We start from the raw sequence: 20,521 nt of genomic DNA, 5'->3' as shown, positions 1-20,521 counted from the left end.
ATTTAATAAAATAAGAGTATAAATAAATAATAAAATTAGCAACACCTGTACATTTTTTGACTACAGTAAGGAGTAATTAAAATAAAAGAACATATTTCTAATTAAATGAATTACTCTTTATTGTGTTCATAAAAACGAAACATTTGAAATACACTACTTTTGTACTGATACTGATTGTGTTTACTAACAATATTTTATAATTACAGTGTTGCCATAATTATGGAACTTACATTACTATATTATTTCTACCTTAACAGTTGAGGCCAATACCAGGGGTGAAATCATGGTTGCTACAGATCAGTAGCATGCTTAGAAACTTTAAATGAGGTGGGATATTATTATTTTATTAATGAATCCAACTTGGTCTTTCAATTTTTTTAAATTTAGTTATTATTATTATTAATTGCCTCCCATAGATAATATGGATATGGTCATAGACATAATTACTATTATACATATATTATTATGTCTATGATGTCATAGCTTAAGATACTGGTTTCTACCAGACTTACCATGAATTTAGTTATTTTATCTACATCGTTTATACAGGTTTGGATTAAGGGAGACCAGAAGATGTCCCTAGGCCCATCAAAATTTGCCTGTCATGATTAGTGATACACAGTTTTTCTGTTTTTTTTTACTCATCACTTTTTTATGGTAGCGATATTTTCCATAGGCGTTCGTGTAGGTCTTATACAATTTTATTTATATATAGTATTGTCTATTAATTATAAGTAATCGATGTAAAAAAACAAATTTTAGTTTAGATAACTAAAATTTACTGATAAAAATTTAACTAAAATCTTCCAAAGTCAATTACCATATAATTTAAGTGGTGGCTGATTCTATGGAGGAGACCCCGTCCCTATACGTAGTTTATGGTTTTTACCCTGTAGTTCATAATATGTCACCCAAAAAAGTAATTAGCAAAAGGGGAAAGTCATTACGAGGCACAGTGTTGGCATTATATTTCACCAGGGCTTTATAATCAATCGGGTTTCTATTGTTCTCATTGTTTATAACAATTGATGTTTCCTTACTTACTGAACACTCTGTATAAAGACAGCAATTCACTCACTTATCATATTGCATAATAAGATTTCATAAAACATGTAATGTATACCGATGGCTCAACGCATCATTATTTTTTAAATGCAATTTAGTAACTCAAACATTGAGTTCTTACTTTTCAAATTTATACAGAATAAATTTGACTATAATACAATAACACGATTAACTCAATTTCATTCAAAAAGTACTTCTCATTTTTTAATAAGCAATAATTATATTGTATTTTTTTCAACTAAAATGTTAAATATAGCATATTTAAACCTAACCCATTTTTGTGAATACAGTGTGATATAAAGGTCTTAAATTAGAACTTTATTCAATATATGAATGTTAACATTTTATTACCCATCAAAATTAGGAATAAAAAATTAATTAAAACTTCCGATATTAAGTAGAAAAAGACGATAAGCAAAAAATATTTTTGTGAGCCATTCATTTACCATTTTCAGTATGTATTAACCTGTAATTCACTTGTTGCTAACACCTGTTCTAGATCTCATTAAGCTATATAAAAAAGCATTATTTTTGTCAATGTTTTTCAAAAGTTTTTGAGTAATAGTATTTAAATATTTACATCGATAATAAATAATATTTTAAAATATTTGGTATTTAATACAAATATTGTTTTTTTTTTCATATTTTTTCTTCGCTACACCATTGTGTAATGTAAACGTCATAGCAATAACAACCGCAATGGCAACAGGTTTAATTTTCCTACTAAAAGGCCGCTTCATTAGGCTTGAGGTCCCCAAAAATTGCTATTCTCAAGATTTATGTATCTATATTTTAATGTATCTATTATTTTCTATTTGTGTGTTGGACCTTCATTATCAAAATTGTGGCAGTGGTGTCGCATATACACCATAAAATGCATATAGATTTTTTTATCATATTAGTCGAACCTGAAATGAGGCGTATTTTCACAGGTAATATCTACTAAATTGAGTTATTAAATATTTTAGGATAGTAATTTTAATTTAAACAAACTATTATTATTTTTTTTTTTACTGGAATAGGATTTGAGATAATACTAAAATACTCTATAATTGTATAGAGTACTTTAGTATTATTCAAATAGTATTCTAACTACTTTTTTGTTGAAATATTTGAGTATAATTTTAAATATATTTAAAAATTATTTTATACAACATTGATTTTCATATATTATTTTTATATATTATAAAATAATAGTACACCAGTGTTTAAAAGAAAAAAAAGGCGAAGGAGTAGTAAATTCATACCACATTAAGATAAGCGGCTTTTCGAAACATAATCAGTTATTTTTTTCTTTATTATGAAAAATAATACCAGAAAGTTTTGGTTTTAATTTTTTAGACTTTTATTTGTGAATTGAATATAACTATTATTGAAAAAAATGACATTATTTATTTTCAGTCGAAAACTGTGTCCCTTATACATATGCATAGAATTATTACTATATATTGTATAGGTTAATCTATTATTCTCCTAAAACTTATTAGCTAGGTAGTATAAAATTCGATATCATAATTAGCAATCAAACTATTATCTAAGATAATTATATCCACTTATAATCCATTTGCTACTTATATATGAACGATTTCACTACTTAATAACGTGAAATCTTTGAGTAATTTGGATTTTAGCTGATCGCAAAAATATCAAAACTATTTACATTTATGTATGCATTCATATTGTTATTATTCTTTATTATAAATTTTATAAATATGTATGAAATATAAATATAATTGTATAATAAAGGCACACTTGTACATGTACACAAAAAAAAAAAACCACTCGTCTTAACTGAATAAGTCTTATAAACTATAATTAAACATTAAATTTTATACTATATAAATATAAATAAATAATCTATGTCGTTTAAAGTATATATTAATCTTACAATTAAAATTATAAATCATGTATGTATAAAGTATAGTAACTATATCTTTGTACTTAAAATTATTATAAAATAGGAACCATTAAAAAAAGTTTATCATCAAAACAATATTGGGTTATGCGTTATTTACAATTATTTCACGAGAATATCATTAAGATTTAATTTTCTACACTAGAGAGCCTTAAAGTAATATGTGTCAAATATTACCTTTGTTTTATTTTCATTTATAAAATTTATTGTTATTTAATGTTTTTTATTATATAATTTTTAATATTCCATCTTTGGGTTTTATTAATTAGCAATAAAAAATGATTTTTTAAAACATAAGGCTACTATTTGTGCAAAAATAGCAATAAGTTAAGGTTAGAAAAAACTCTTAACACATATCACCTTTTGGCTATATAATACATAAACAAATATTAAATCAAAAATAATAAAATAATTACATGATACATTAAACGGAGCGATTATATAACTGCCCTGTTTTCGTTGTCGTGTAAAGTATATACAATCAACTTTTTGACTAGAAAGGCAATAAGAGCAAACATGATTTTAAAATATAAAAATTATTAAAATATACTAACGTTATTATTAGTCAACATACAAATTTTTTGGATTTTTTCATTTAACAAGTAGGCTCAAACAGTCTATATTTATATCTTTTCTTCAATAAGTAATTGGTTAGTTTTACAACATATATTCTAATATGTATTACAATATAATACATATTAGAACAATATATTATATTGTACTTCTAAACACTACATATGTCATTTATGGCTTAAAATTAATAATGCGAGAAAATCGAAAAATGTATATTTGAAAAATGGTAATCATTAATAGAATTTTTTGTCGTGAGACAGGTAAACTTGAACGGGAAAATAAAAATGACTGCTATTTATTTTAAATTATTGCGCTATGGCCACGAAGAGAATTTTTTCACATAACTCTAAGTGACGTGTAATCGTTAAACTCCGTCAAATGACTTAGTTAAAGATTCCAGAGAATTTTTGGAATTATGGATATTTTAATTACGCGATAAACAATAGTTTTTTAAATTTTATCATCTACTAACTATTCGCCCACTAATATTACTTAACTATTACGTTCTGTCGGTTTTTTTAAGTGCATTCGATCACGGTTACGTTTTTTTTTATTAATACATTTGCAAGCCAATAGTCTAAATATACAATTACCTTTTTTAAATAGAAACGCTTAATATTTTATTATGTTAAACGAGTATTTTATTCTCTGGAAAGTTTTGAATTCTGTTAGATCGATGAATATTTTATGCAGTGAATTGATTTCCAGTAATTTGCCAACGTGTAATGTATGCAATAATACTTTACAAGCTAAATTTAACTACGCAAATATTACACAACGTTAAAATGCCACTTCAATAATTAAGAGAATTTATCGAGAAACTGTAGTGATTTTAAGAGAATTTTCTGTGAAAAATAATGTTGGCAAAGCCTTTTTGAGATAACGACGACTTAATGTGAAATGAAGCCGAAACTGTGCCTAGATTTAGATACGTTTACATTAACAAAATATTTTACCTTAATGTTATGTTTCTACCTTGGTATCTACAACATGTTTAATCGTTATGACAGAACGGCAATAGTCTGAGCAAATAATTGTTATTGTCCAACAAATGTTTTATTTATCGTGTATATTTATGATAGTAAAAGAGTAGTGTCGGGATAATCTAAAAAAAAACATTTGAAAACTCAACAAATAATTCGTATAAGTGACAAGTTTGAATAAGTTAGCCATTAAAAAAAATTGAGGTAAATATTTTTTGGTTTGTCTTAGAAATTTCACAAGAAGTTTTTAATGTGTAATTAATATTAAAAGACGTACCTTTACTGAAACGTGAAAATTATGTGGTGACTTCAAAACTTCGCAAATACAATGTACAGAAAAAATATAAAGAAAGATCAGAATATATGATTTATGCTTGCTTGTTTTTATCTTATAAAATTAAACATTACCAGAGCTGCTAACTAATAATAACGTTTTGTTTTAAAACAATAAAAATAGTAATATTAACACTAGAACATAAAACAAACATCGTCAGTACATATTGCCCATACACGATGCAATTCTTATATGAAATAATTTAATTAAATAATATTGTTTATTTTAGTTATAATAATAAATTTTGATTTTTTTTCGATGAGCACAAGCCACAATCAAAGTATTTTATAGTATACTACTGTTAAGTATATAATTATTATATACTACAGCAAAAACTAACATAATTATCATATTTTAATAATACTTTTTCTTACTTGCTAAAATTTTTATTACTATAATCTAAAAATAATATGGTAATATAATCATTTTGATTCTCGTTAACCGTTTGACGGGTTCAAAAATAATTTTGATAAAGTTTTCATTTATACACAATAATTTCATATCACTCTTACACTTAAATAACATAAATAAATTAATATTAATCGTAATAGTGTTCCTAAAAAGGACAATATAGTATACACTATCAGAACACATTAGTTGTTTATAATTCATAGGTTTTTATAGTCATACATAACTTAACTATAGTTAAAACTTTATAATAAAATTGTTAAAAAAATTAATACTCTATCATCTAAAAAAATATTTTTGATTTAAGTTCCTTCACAGGTTTAAAAAATCTATTGTAATAAAATATTTTATTAAACGATTTTTTTCTTCTTTACTAATGGAAACTATTTTTTACAATAATATGTGCGCGTGTACGTTAAGTGGTTTAGTGTTTCTAAAATGGCATTTACTACTACTACGTTACAAGCCAGCACTTAAAAAATATTCTTTTATATAATATACATATATATATATAATTATGTCTATTTATTATTTCATTTTTATGTTATATAATTAATGTATTATAATGAAACATTATAACATCATGCATGCTACGTCTAGTTTAAAAAGTTTTCTATTAAATTGAAATTTAAAAACTTTCGTTTAGTAAAATACAATTGCTCGAGATTAATTCCTTATGATTCAAATTTGCTTTATAGTTACAATAGCACTGAACTATTTACAGAAGTACTATAAGATACAAAATAATAATAACGTTATTATAAAAACTGACGCTTGAGATCAACAGAAAAATTATCAAATATTATTTAAAAAAAATTTTAAATTAGAAAATTCTATATACATCTAGTAAAATACATAAATTTTTATTTTAAATAAACTTCAAATACAACATTTAATTTGCATTATTCAATTAAAATATTCATCTTTAGACTTATTAGATTTATTTTCGATCACTCAAGATGGTCAAATAATTTATTCAATTTATCTAAGAAAGATAATTAAAGTTGTTTTATATTATTATTGAAATTTAATTTGATTCATCGTCCTTTTAATTAACTTTAGTAGCTACTTTCATCGTGTATTCATATCTCAAATTGTTTATCTCCCAAATTTGATAAAAATATTTTTGGAGGAAAAATAAAATTTTATTGTGTTGTTATGCATTTGACGTGAAATTAATTTTCATTTGGAATGTTTTCAGTTTAATATGTTGTGAGCGTTTATTTTAGGTGGTCAGTTTTGATGGATGCGTATTATTAATCATGCATATTAAGTTTGTTGCATGCAGACGTGCTTTAAAATTCTGAGCGACACAAGTTTTAAGGACTTTTCCGTTACGCTCTTTGCTGAGCTAAGGTTAATAAAATTATAACACTACTGAGGAACATGAGCAAAACCATAACATTTTCTCAGCAGCTGTCATTATGCAGAAATTCTTTGTATAGTAAGCTATTTTAAACCATAATTGCATTATAGTTATGAACGGAATCAATTCAAATGGCTAAATTTTTTGGAAGCGATAAGTTGCAATTAAGCGTTAATTGTGCGAACCGTTTGTCTTACGATTGGATTGTAAGACTAATGTAGATTTGCGGTACCATTACTAATCATTAACCTTACCGGGCGGCCATTCAAATATTTTACTAAACTTTGCAGACAGTTTTAAAGCCCAACATAATTATTAATTATAGTAACATATAATAAAACCGTTTAAATCGTTTATTTATCAAATTGGCTACACGCTATCATAATGATATAGATATCGGTAGCATCCCTCAATGAAAACGAAGAAAAATGAAAAAAAATTCTAGAACTTTTGATTTTGCCATCATTTTAAGTTTTGAAGTTGAATAATTTATATTAAAATATAGAACTTAAGGAATAAATAATTATTTTTATTACGAGTGCTTATAATTTGACTAAAATTTGACATTAAACGAAAGAAAAAATCATAAAAGTAGTAATCATTTTTGGAAAGTAATAGTTTATTTTAGTTAATAAATATTTAAGCTTTTTTAACCTTTGTCATATTTTTTATTTTATTAAAAATTAATTTGTCAATCCAGAATTCAATATATAATATAAATAAATATATAAACTTTTATTCGATATCCGATTGACTTGTAAAGTGATCGCATAATATGTGCCACTAACACAAAGCATGCAGTGACTGTCAATATTATTCGTACTAATTGATTTGATGGGACACGGTTTCAAGAGTAAACGTGTAAAGTCGGTTTTAAGAAAGAACTCGGTTCATAAAACTTGTGAATTAGGAACTTTAGTAATGACTATATCACTTGTTATTTCGGCACCTAATAATTAGTATTTTTATTTTTAAACCTAAAATTTACTTATCGCTCAGTCTTTTATAATTTTTTTTATTCAAAATCATAATGAATTTATTTTAAATTTAATTCAATTACTGAATTTACATATTGTTATTAGTGTGATAATTTAATGTACGATTTAAACACTGATTTCATCAAAGTGGGTTGATATAATGATTAATGGTGTTTATGTATCATGTTTGGTTATTATATATTGTATTATTGATATTAAAAAATTACTTTGAAGCAAATAATACACGTAATTTATTGATGTAATTTAAGCTTGCCAAAAATTATTTGATGTTATGGGTGTACGTGTAAAGGGTATATGTAATTGATCCTCTACAATAAATAAATAGTTTTATGGTAAATATGTATATGCTTTTATGTAAGCTAACATTTTTTTTAGAGGATATTAAAAATATATAAACCATCTAGACAAAGTTCTTAGTTCGTTCTTACTTGTATAGGTATAGCAAAAACTGTAGACGATAGTATAATCTTTAACTGAATTAATATTATGTAGGAGTCAGTTTAAAGAAAACGTTGACTGTCGACGTTAACTTTTCCTTAACTGGCAAGTAAACTAAAGAAGAATAAAACGAATCACTCCGGCTACCTTCACCATTGTTATATATAACATTTTGATCACCATTACCAGTATTGTTTGCAGATGCCGGCGAAACTGAGCAATTTTCTAGAAAAAACGATTGCATGATAAAAGGCTCGTTGTGGCTCATTTTTTTAGAATCAGCTCCCGAATTTAATTTCATTGCGGTAGTAACAGCTGAATTTTTACGAACTAAATCTATGTCGACGTTCGATGATAAAGCCGTTTTTTCAACAGTTGTAGTATCAATATCTACTGCTGCTAATTCTTCTGTTAAATCTTTACTTTTTTGGTCGTGAATTCCACTTACTTCTTCAGTTCGTTTTAAATCGCCGTTAGCGGATTGTGGATCATTATCATGTTCATGTTGATACGTTTTCTCTCCTGAATTAGTTGTTTTTGGATGATGACGTTCGACGGCATCGTGAAATTTTTCATGAACGAACAAAAACGATAGAATAGACGTGGTAAAATTACAGTATGAACATCGATACTGCTCACTAGAGTCTTTGACAGACGCTTTTTTGTCTTGCGTTTCTTGTTTAGTTTCCTTGTTTTGTTCATAATTATATTTCAAAGCGTTTTCGTGAAAATATGTCAAACGTCTCATTGAATGAGTTTTAGAAGTTAAATGATTTTTTTTTGTTTCTTCTAACGCTGAATGCGCTTGTTTATTTGGATCTTCATCTGTTCGCGTTATGTCTTCTAATACTGACTCAACAGAATCCGTTTCTTCTGTTACAGTCTTCGCGTTTCGGATGATTGTACTCGAGTTTTCATTTTCTTTGCCGTTCACAACAGAAGTGGAAATTATTTGTGATTGATTTTGCGCATACAATGCGCGTCCTTCATCTCCATGATCGTTAAACAAATGCGCGCTCAACCATTTGGAACTCCTGAACCTTCTACCACATAAGTCACACACTTCAGTGTAGTGTTTATAGTATCTATGATCAATATCAGTTTGCATAGGTTCATCAGACGATGATGACGATGTCGATGGCGGTGGATGGCCATTGTCCGGCCATTGCATTTTGCTACTAATTATTCCACCTACACTACTGATATTTTTATTGTCACTATTAAAATTTATAACTCCGACGCCATCTCTACTGCTGCATCTAACATTATCAGTAGTAGACAGTGAAGGATCGAATATACCATGTGAGTTTTGTTTATGTACTTTTAAGAAATACTTGCTACATAATTCCTTATTGCATATGTCACACATCACTCCGCCAATGTGATTACCATTCTGAATAGATATACCATGCATGCGCTGCATGTGCGTTTTCATGAAATACTTGTTGCACAGCTCTTTGTTGCAAATCCTACAAAAACTACTTAGTGTCGAATTAGTTGCTGAAGACCGTTTGTTAAAATCTTTAACATTTGTGTATTCATCGTAAATAGATGGCAGCCGTTTTATACCGTAACCTTTACCTTCATGTTCGGTGAAGTATTTTACAATGATGTCGTCACCACCCGTTGTCGACATAGAATCATCAAAAAGATCCCGAAAAAGTTCTTCGTGTTCGGCCAATAGATGAACTTTTAACGAAGATCGATCTACTGGTTGATCACATACATCGCACACAACAGTTGAAGGAGACCTTAGCGCCTGCCATTCACTATCACGTGAAAATCTCGTTTCTTCCGTTTGTATTGAAACACAGTCACCTGTTTCTACCTCATCGACGTCTGGAGTTGCTATTGGTTCTCTTTTAAATTCTGCTACATCGTTAACATTAGAATAACTATTTATCACTTCCATTTTAATCGACAATGGATTATCTTCTGACCTCACTTGTGATATATTATTAATGTAATCTTTGTCAAATTTTTCAACGACCAGTTCCGATGTTGAGTTAATGTACTTATTGTTAAGAGTAACCTTCGACATTAATGTTCTTGACAATATGTCGTCTGCTGCACCGTGTTGAGTTTTATTTTCGACATATTGCGCATTCTTTTGCAAGGGTAATTGAATATTTTCACCTTGAATACTTTGTAAATGAGATTCACATGTGTGAGGGATTTCACCTCTTTCTAACCCTTCCCGTGAACGTGATCTTTCTCGTTGTACCTGTACTCTTTTTGATGTACACTTGATATTGGACAGCGTTTCCTCAAAGATATTGTAATCAACGCTACTGCCACCTTCTTCCGAAGAAAATATACCATGAATTTTAGCCTTGTGTCGTTTCACGAAATACTTGTTGCAGAATTCTTTTTGACAAATATCACAAAATGCTCTACCGGAAGTGTTACTTGCATTAGAACTGTTATATAATAAGTTTTTTGTTAACAATTGTATCACGGCTGTACTCGATTGTTGTGAGACTCCTTGACCCTGTACAATTTTTGACTGCATAACAGGCGATGAAGGTTTAATAACATCTTGCACAGGTTGATTTAGCAACAAATTTTGTTGTCGATTATTTGAAAACAAGAAGTTTTGTCTATATTGGTTGTATGACTTAATCTGATCCAAACTTTCAGGACTATAGTATTGACTTGGTTCCGAATAAACGCCATGTTTGTTGGCTTTGTGAGTTTTCAAAAAGTATTTATTGCAAAACTCTTTGTTACATTGATCGCAGTACGCCTCAGGGTTAAATATTTGTACGGCACTGGGCGAATTAAGAATGCTATCGTTTTTTAATATATTTGCCGAAGTCACGTTAAATGAAGTAGACTCCTCATGTTGAGAAGTTTTCAAATTAGCCAAATGATTTCCATGGCTACCGTAGCGCTGGATCCAAGTAAGAGGTACATCATCAATGGACGAATGATCTTCAGTCATCTCGGGAACGATCTTGGATTGTCGTAAGTTCTCTACATTGTTCAGTTCTTTGGTTGAATTTTGCTGCAGTGTTATACGATTTGACGGAATAGTAACGTGAGAAAGACCGTTGGTATCTTGTGGAGAAGATTGAACATGGTCAACCATATGTTGGATTTCAGAGTTTAACGGGGAAGACTGGACGTATTCGATACATGGCTTTTGTACCTCAATTGGTTGTTGACCTGTTTTGGAACCGTGTACAAACCTAACAGATTGCTGTTGTAATTGAATCTCCGGTTTGGACAAGTTTAACGGCGAAAAAGATGCGTTAGTACTGAGTGAAGAGGAATCATTAGAACTGTGGTCTATGTAGTCTTGTTCAGGTTCTTCACTTTTACAATTGTCAGTGAATGATTGTTTCTTGTTATTTACATTGCATGAAGAGATCCGAGTAGGGTTGGATTGTTTTCGTCGCTTTTTAGAAAGGATCTCACCCGGGGTATTAGGTTGATACTCTGAGGAGATACGTTTGGTCCCAATTTTCACGTCAATAGTATAGTTAGCAGATCTTCCTGATGTTGCTATAGATTTTAATAATATATCGGTCCATGTGGCCGGAAAGCTCATTTTTTCGTCACTGTTACCGATTGTCTGCATATCTATCCGTTATAATTCGAAATCACCTGTCAACAAACAGTGTAATTTAATAATTTAAAAATTGTTAATCAACATAATTCATAATAGTTAATAATCTACTGATGAATTATCTAGAAAAATTAATTATTATTGGGGATATAAATGTGAAACGTGCAGCTGGAGAAATAGAATAAATAATTAACAAACTTTATAGAAATTTTAGTTATATCAACCTCTCTTATTCATCATCAAGAAATATTTTATACTAAAACTATTATAAATAATATTAAAAATAACTTTTTTAGAACAACTATTATTAGTAAAGTAATAGATAATGAAACTTTTTTTCTAATTATTTATTTTAGTGGGATACATATTGCGGCCAATGGATGAGTGCTCTACACTTGCGAACTTCTTCAAATTTGTTAAATAGATTTGATAGATATAATTTACCTTATTTTGAAATAACTTTATTTATTCGATTTATAAGTTTCAACTAATTACTTATGGTAAAAGTTGAATTTTGGTACACATCTGGTTTTGGTTTACGACTAAAGCATGATTTAAAATTTTGTAAATCATTTTAATTTTCATAAAATATAAAAAAAATTAAAAAATATTATTTTAGAAATTTGTCATTCAAAAAAATTTGACTTCGTGATCATTTTTAAATGAGTTTGTACTCAATGAAGTATTTAACACATATAACGTTCAAATCAAAATATAATAAATTGGGACTCCCGATATTTAGAGGAGTAAAAAGAATTTATTTTAAATTAAGAAATTTTTAACAAAAAACGAATAAAAAAATGGTAATACTAGCAAAGGCAAAGGTAATACTAGCGAGATGAGAGAAATAATTTAAGTTTTCAGTTATGCTTAAATTAATACTGCATACCGACGTCGTTCTTATGAAGTTTAAACGAATAAAAATCGACAAATAAGAATATATTTAAAAATGTAAAGAAAATTTACACATTATTGTTAATCGAGCTTAATTAATTTCTCATTAGTAATATTCGTTTATTAATATAATATTCTTTCATTTGAAAAGAAACTAATTAAAATTAGCATGCATTATTTAGAATTTTATATGGATTTATTAATTTATTTGTATGAACTGATAGGTTTTACAGTATGTTCATAACACTTAAATATGACATTACCTTTCAAAAGCCATTAGTATGCAATAAGCAATTTCTTATCCAAATAAGAAAAAAGATTTTACTGTATTTTATTAAATATAGACGACAAATTTATTAGTGTATTATTAATGCAATTAAAATAAAATAAAAAAAGATTGTAATAGCAAGAGAGATGCACAGTGGCAGCTCGTTTTAGTTATAGTAATCTAAAATGTATTTATAAGAAGATAGTTACAGGAAAATACCACAAATTCAGTTATAAGATACTCTATCTAATCCCACAAGAGAAATTCAAGCTCAATTTTCTAAAATGCAATTTCTATCAAAATAATACTTGAGCATAGACGTTTACAGTGAAGTGTAAAGCAGTAATATACAATTAAAAAGCCTTTGGAAAACAGATTTCTAAGAAAATATAATTTTAAACTCAGCGGATAGTTTTCCAAGAATATTTCCTAATAATTAATTTTTTTTAACTCAAAAATAGTATAAACAACAATAAAAAGAACATTCTTAAACAATATGACGGTGATAGTAAGCATTGTATCTTCAAAAGAAAAAAGGCTCACAATTCCTAGTATTCTACTGTTTTTAGCGATACTTTAATAGAACTTTGATTTTCAATTAATACAGTATGATGCACCAAATGTTCGTGTCATTGTATATTAAAAATATAATAAAACAAACAAAATAAGATAAACAATTTTTTTTATATAAAAACTCAAGTAAATATAATATTAAGTATATTATCACAATCGGATCAATTGAACACAATGGACCAAAATATAACTATACTAAGTCAATATTCAAAATAAATTTTATCGTATTTAAATAATTTTAACCTTGATTATTATATAGCCATTATAGATTATAAAATTAATACTCATTATGCTATCAGCACGCTTGTTACCTATTTGTTCATGACATTAGTAATTATTTTGGTTTATTTTCTTCTTACTATACTCTTAAGTTTGCTTTTTCAATATATTGATAGGACGCGAAAAACGATTACATTTGGAACTCCAAAAGAAGAGATACTTTATACATTCTTAAATGCTTAATGCCACTTAAAACTGTTAATTTTAACACATATATAAATTGATTTAATTTAAATAATAGCATATATAAATTTTTTTTATTTAGTTTTTTTTAACGTACATTTCATTAAGAAAAATACATAAATAATTTGCATTGCTAAACTGCTACAATAATTACTACCAAGGTAAAAAAATTAATAAAACATGATATTGACCGCCGACTAATACACGACTCTGATTTGTTTACTCAAAATTAATTATTTAACAGAACGTTTTAATAAAATATCAAATTTTAACGTAAAATAGGGTTAGTATTTATAAATTATTTGGCATCGTAGTATAAAATAACCAATTCGGCCGCTTGTGTTGCTGTGTTTTAAATGAAGCTCGATTAATTAGACACTTTTATTATAATCGAGCACGATTCAACTCGTGTAAGGTTATAGAATGGCCAATTAATAAAATTAAAAATATAATATCAACATTATTATTATTTGATTGACCTTACGTAAAATAACGCCACTGGACTGCCATCCGTAAATTTTCTAAAATATATATTTTATAATTATGTTTTGAACAACCGATTAAACAATTTTAATAATATTTCGCTTTTAATACTTAAAAAGGCAGTTAACATTTTAAGTAAATGAAATAGGATATAGATTCACAGCCCTAAAGTGACATAAAAGTAATCTTAAGGGTAAATCTAAAAAGTAACATTTAACAATATTAGAGACAAAAAAAATTTGTTTAATATGTTAATATTTTTTCAACAAATTTTGATAAGATTAATTGCAGCGGAGTCGACAAAAAGATTTATAATTATTTGTTTGTATTTATTTTGATCCTGTGCTCAATCGATGTGTTGGCGCATTACCACTGACTACTAACAAATAAATCGATAATATTTGTATTTTTAATTATGAAAAATGGTATTTTTTTTTACAAAAAGTTATCAAAAAAATATAATCATCGAATCCCTAATTTTTAAATTTTACTTTAACAGAGTGTTTTGTGTCATATACCCCGATTTAGGACAAAATGCTTCAATTTTTGAAGGTATAGTTTTTCATTTATTTCGTTACCAACATTTGTCATTTATTATCAAAAAACCTTTACTTTGAGGTAAACTCGGGAGTCCTTAGGGAAGTAAACATTTCCGTAATAGATTGGAAATCCAGAAATTCCCTTTTATAGTCTATTTGGTAATAATTTTTAATTAGTCATTAATTAATGGTTTAATTATTAAATTACCAAAACATGCGATATGAAAATAAATTTATTTTTTGTCCTGTTCGTCCATAGACTTTTTAATAATTTATGTACGTCTACCCATACAAACACAAACATACGCTTTAATTTAAAACCTATACTAAAAATGTCGTGAAAAAGACAGTATAATAAAATTTTAAACCATAGGCTTATAATAGAAGATTTAAGCCCTCAATCCTTAGAAAAATTATATCGATTCGCACGTTGAAATCATTTTTTAAAATTGAAGCTAACTAAAAGGCTTAATATTATTTATCCGTATCAATTAAAGAAGTCATAAAAATGTTTTTCTTTACCTAGACAAGAAAAATTAAATGGTAAAACATGAAATATTTATGAATATTAATACTAAATAATCATTTCCTCGTGAGTTTTTTTAACGAAAAGTTTATATTATTGTACTAAAAGAATATAAATAGTCTTTTAAATCAATTGTAATTACTTCATGTTTTTGCTAAAATAGATGATCTTTTTTATAAAAGAATCCTGGTAAACGTAGCAAATTTCATAGATAAATTTCGCAAAAATCATAGATAATTCGATAACTGTTAGCGATCGGCTTTAATAAGTTAATAACACCTTTGGTTTTGATGTGTTTTTATTATGGAATTCAGTCCATGTAGTACTCATAGAGAAATATCAAAATTAATATGACAAATAAAAAATAAGTAATTATAAATGATGAAATACGTTCAATGTAACGGTATCTGGCTTTTATTTACTTGTGTAAAACGTATATCTCTTGTGATAGCGATGCTGGGGCGCCGGTGGAAACGGAAATGAGGACGGTGAGGCGAGACGTCTAGCACAACGCCGGCGATATACCTGTCGGCAACCGAAGTGATTCATGCTCGACGACCGCAAAGATAGCGTTGATATCTATATGAATACTGTCAGTCTTAATATTTAATATCTCTTTTAAAATAACGCGAGCACATCACAAATACGTATACGCAGCGGAATTGAAACAACGACAATAAGCCAAATAGTAATGGACAATAACAACCGGTGTAATAAAACTTAAGGTAAATAAAAAAAAAAAAAAAATCAAAATTAAAATTCAACGACGAACGCACTGCTCGCACCGCTGTCGCATGTTCAACAGACACTCGCGTGCGTCAATAACGTCCCGCCGACGATCGCACACGCATATCGACTGGGTCGGTCGACGTGAATCATGAGCATGAGGTTATTGCCGCCGTCTCTTCTACTGCTTCAACCGTCGCGCCACCGTTGGTATATGTTGTTGTACGTTACAAACGCAACGTTGGCCGCCTCCGTCGTATTTTTACCAATTATTGTATTGTAGACGGTCACTGCCGCCGTCGCCAACGGTTTTTATATCTATGTGGGAAAAAAAAAGAATAAAAATAGGGGAAAAAAATAGTATAAAAGTATCGATTGATGCGGGAGTGACGTCACGTGCGAAACACGCTGGTTCGCCGTACGCGGCGGTGTATACACGACGCATATATAACGTGTATGAGCGGCGTGGGGTGAGGGTCCCTGCGGCCGTCGGTGGCGGAGGCGAGTACACGATATGAAATTCAATTTTAGTTAGTTTTTATACAAGTACGTTTTTGTGGTGGAGTGAGGGCGTGGAGCGGGGGAATAAGTTTTCGAGCTGCGCACTGTGCCTATGTGTGCGTATATGTGGACGTTTGTCACCCTCTGACTTTTGAGTATGCTCGTGTGCGTCGCGTATGCCTAAGTGTGTGTATGTGTGTGCGAACACCGCCCAGTTTTACGTTATTAAGATTATTGGTCGCCGACGGAGGGGTCGTCGTCGTCACCGCCGCCGTTACCAACGTCGCAGCACTATTAGGTCTACGTCCACCTCCTTGGACGGCGAGGGACAAGGGGACAGATCGTACCCCCCTTCGACTTTTCCTCTTAGCATCGTCGTCCCGGTTGCATTTTTAGTCGTTCTCCGTTCCTCTTGTTTTTAGATAGCGCATACTGACCGCCAACGCGAGGGTAAAATATGAATCTCTCCCCATTACCACACTACCACCCCCACCGATAACAGAATTTACTATTTTTCGTCGATATCACGCAAAAATTAATGTTTCTTCTTTTTTTTTTCAAAAACATAAAATAAAAATACTAACAATGCATCCCGTATTTCACCCCAAAAATGTTACTTGAGCGTATATATTTTTACACATATTGTACAATTTTCATAAATGTATGGTAATACAAAAAAAGGCAATACAAGTAAACGAATCCCTATTGCATCACCCTGCATCCCCTGTGACAACCCTCCACTGCTCTTCACGTTGCAGCCGTACGAATGTCCCGTTGTTGGGGTTGTAAATTCAAATTTATATACATTATTCAGATTCGAATTTTTATTGTTAAAATGTATATTGTCTTTTTTTTAGATTCATTTGTGGTTAAAAAGTATAGACGATCGATAATGTATGCGCGTTAAAATAATAGGATTTTCTATGTGAACATTTTAGTTGTACGCAATTTCAAAATCAATGATTACAGCTCAAATAAATAATTTGCTATTGAAATATTATTAGTATGTATCAAGCATTATAATGTATGATGTTTAATAAGTAAAAGTAAGTATAATAGATAAAAAGTTACCATAAAATACATTCTGTGGTAAAATTAATGTTCCTTAATTATTTTAGGCGTACTCTTTGAATTGAAAAACCTGTTATAATTAAAATATCAACAATACATATTAATTCATATTACCTGTCATTATGAAGTTATAATATATAATTTTATTATTGTTTATAATGTTATTGTAAGTTATGAAATATAATATATTATACTTCATAGAGAACAGTAAGTTATATCCTAAATTAACTATGAAACACAGGTTTGAACTCGGTATTCAGTTTAAGAAGAGCCAAATACTTGTTTAATAAAAGTATTTTTTATACAGCTAACGAGTCTGTATGAAAACAGTTTTTTTTAAATAATTATTAGAAAGACGTACATTAACTAATATAAAACATTTTATTTTCAGTATTGTAAAAAAAATGTGCAGAGAAAGCAGTTACAGGAGCTCCTAGTTAAATAAGAACGTAGATTAACCGTTTTTTAAATATAATTAGGAGTATAAGTGAGGGTACTATTCGCACACAGGTATCTCGGTAGTTTCAGGACTGTTGTATTACATTTTTATTGCAGTGGTTTTGAATTTAAACCCATTATTTGATGCAAATTGATTAATCATTAAGTAATACAAGTTTTATTATTTATTGGTTTAATATGAAATTAAGTAAAACTTTTAATGTTTACACAGTTTTGTTTTAAACTGAATATCTTGCATGAATGACCACCACAAGTAATAGTATATACTGAGTTCCATCATATTTTCATTGGTTAAAATGGAAAAATCAATATCATTACTAAAGTAGTGAAAACATTGAATCTTATATCTACTGATATTGTATATAATATCAACGGTAATGTAATATTGTACTAATAAAGTTTACGGTGAGGTAAGAAGAAACCCAAATGCCGAAAGTGATTCCATTTATATGTATCTATATAACAATGTTTGCAGGTTGTAGCAACGATATCTTGCATATAGTTCCAAGTAGTTTTGAAGAAGTGTTTTCGGTCAATATGATGTTTAACTTGAATTCCATTATCACAAAGTTATTATAAATAGAATGTATTATCCGGTGTTCTTCATTTATAGGAAGATTCTAACTTTTACGATTCAGATGAAAGGGCTCGACTAAAAACTCAATGTATATGTGTCTTTCCACTTGTATAGTTTGTTAAACAAACTATGTGGTTAAGACTATTCCGGGATTCTCAGTAAACTATAATTATCTAGACACACTTATACTAAAACTCATTTACAACATAAAGTATAAATAATTCATGTATCTAATAAACTGTCTAACTATTAATAATAGTATTTATAGTTCACAAATAATTTAGTCAGATTTGACGTATGCATTTAATTAAAATAACACTAAACGCACTGTGCGTTTAGCACAGTTCGTAAGTTATGCTAAAATACACTTAATCAGTTTAAAAATATATGTATTATATTGTATAATGCATTGATACATAATACGATTAATTACATTAATTTAAAGCCATTAAAATATATTAATATATAATAGAACATTGTAAAATTTATCAATACTAGAATTTAACAAGCTTCACTTTTCAACATTTTTATTTATAATAAAAAAGCTCGACAGCATTACTCTGGGAAAAACGCGAATATGTGAATTTTTTTTTAATTCCTTTAAAATGGACGATTTTTTTGACAAAAACGCTTATTGCCGCCAGCCATTTTCTATAAAAAGATTGAAATTTTTACCAAGGTTGTCCATAGACATTTGAGAGATACCCATTTTTTTAAGTCCATGCTCATAGTTTTTATTTGGACATCGTTTTATGTGCGCGCTTTGCAATTTTATTTATATTTTGTGTTTCTCTAACAGAAAACACAAATAAAACGGTATTTACAAATTTTATTTTAATGATTGTAAAGTTTTCTTTTGCATACCCGTTATGCTAAATAATAATTAATTGATTATTATTAAGTATACATGTTTATATACATAAATATATTTTATTTTATTTTTTAACTACTGCGGCATTTAAGGCCATTGGTCTAAGTATAACTTCGAATACATGCATATCTGTATTTTAATTTTTATAGTCAAATATAAAGATATTATTTTATAGAGTATATATTTTTTATCATTTGTATAATTATAAGGTACTAATAATATAGTATTTTTATGTCAACATTTATTTAGTTAATTTGAGTTTGACATAATTACGAAATTTTGGATGCTACAAGAATAAAAAAACTTGAAATCTTTATAGTTTTTCTATCTAGTAACTTAAATCAAATTTTTTAAATTAAGTACTTGGTCATCAAATGAAGTAAGTTGCATAAATGATTTCATTCGTCGATAAATATTGTAAAATTTCTACTGCAACTATTCAGTATAAACAACCCAGCACAGTGAGGTTACAGAACAAAAGGGAAGCGTCAAAATTGGGAAGCAAAAGTATAGATGATATTTTACAGTCATTAATATCACTATCATAAAAAAACGGCGTTTCGATGCGTATCTGTTAAATTTCATAAATTGTATGTTTTCAATTTTATAATTTATATGATTTAAATTTTCACTGGAATTTTAAATACTTGTTAAATTATTTGCTTAATTGAAAATGACATTGTTTTTTACTTTGACGACCTATTTTACATAGTAAAACAATCATCAGGATAATTTTTTTTTAATATAATAGTTCACTTAAAAATCTTTAATTTGATTAAGGTTAGAAGATGTCACACTAAAATATTTTCAAAATTTAAGATAAAAAAATTTTTTTACATGCGTAAATGATCTCTTTCAAACACATTCTGTACTTAAGTTATTAATTGGATATTTCAAACAGCATACCAAAGACAGTTTAA

The 20,521-nt window shown here is 28.2% G+C and overlaps 1 protein-coding gene and 1 long non-coding RNA gene across 5 annotated transcripts; one reads left to right on the top strand and one right to left on the bottom strand.

Moving 5' to 3' along the window:
- Positions 1–2,479: 2,479 nt before the first annotated feature.
- Positions 2,480–16,348, bottom strand: LOC126897553 (uncharacterized). Its single transcript, XM_050671244.1, has 2 exons — positions 15,819–16,348; positions 2,480–11,689 (listed from the first exon to the last, which is right to left on the bottom strand). Exon 2 carries the CDS (start codon positions 11,661–11,663, stop codon positions 8,127–8,129), a length of 3,537 nt encoding a protein of 1,178 aa, XP_050527201.1. The 5' UTR covers positions 11,664–11,689; positions 15,819–16,348; the 3' UTR covers positions 2,480–8,126.
- On the top strand, positions 16,018–19,780 carry LOC126897554 (uncharacterized). 4 transcript variants are annotated; one of them, XR_007702128.1, is made up of 5 exons: positions 16,475–17,405; positions 17,481–17,669; positions 17,742–18,012; positions 18,086–18,298; positions 18,365–19,780. It is a non-coding gene; the product is annotated as an uncharacterized LOC126897554 (long non-coding RNA). The 4 variants fall into 4 exon arrangements; XR_007702129.1 differs by having other exon boundaries at positions 17,742–18,298; positions 18,365–18,563; positions 18,629–19,780; XR_007702127.1 differs by lacking the exon at positions 16,475–17,405 and adding an exon at positions 16,018–16,121 and having other exon boundaries at positions 17,742–18,298.
- The last annotated feature ends 741 nt before the right edge of the window (positions 19,781–20,521 follow it).

Source organism: Daktulosphaira vitifoliae, unplaced genomic scaffold, assembly GCF_025091365.1.
Source record: "Daktulosphaira vitifoliae isolate Bord-2020 unplaced genomic scaffold, ASM2509136v1 Scaffold_2, whole genome shotgun sequence".
Lineage (NCBI taxonomy): Eukaryota > Metazoa > Arthropoda > Insecta > Hemiptera > Phylloxeridae > Daktulosphaira > Daktulosphaira vitifoliae.
The sequence above is the reverse complement of the archived record's forward strand: the minus strand, read 5'-3'. Positions and strand labels throughout refer to the sequence as shown.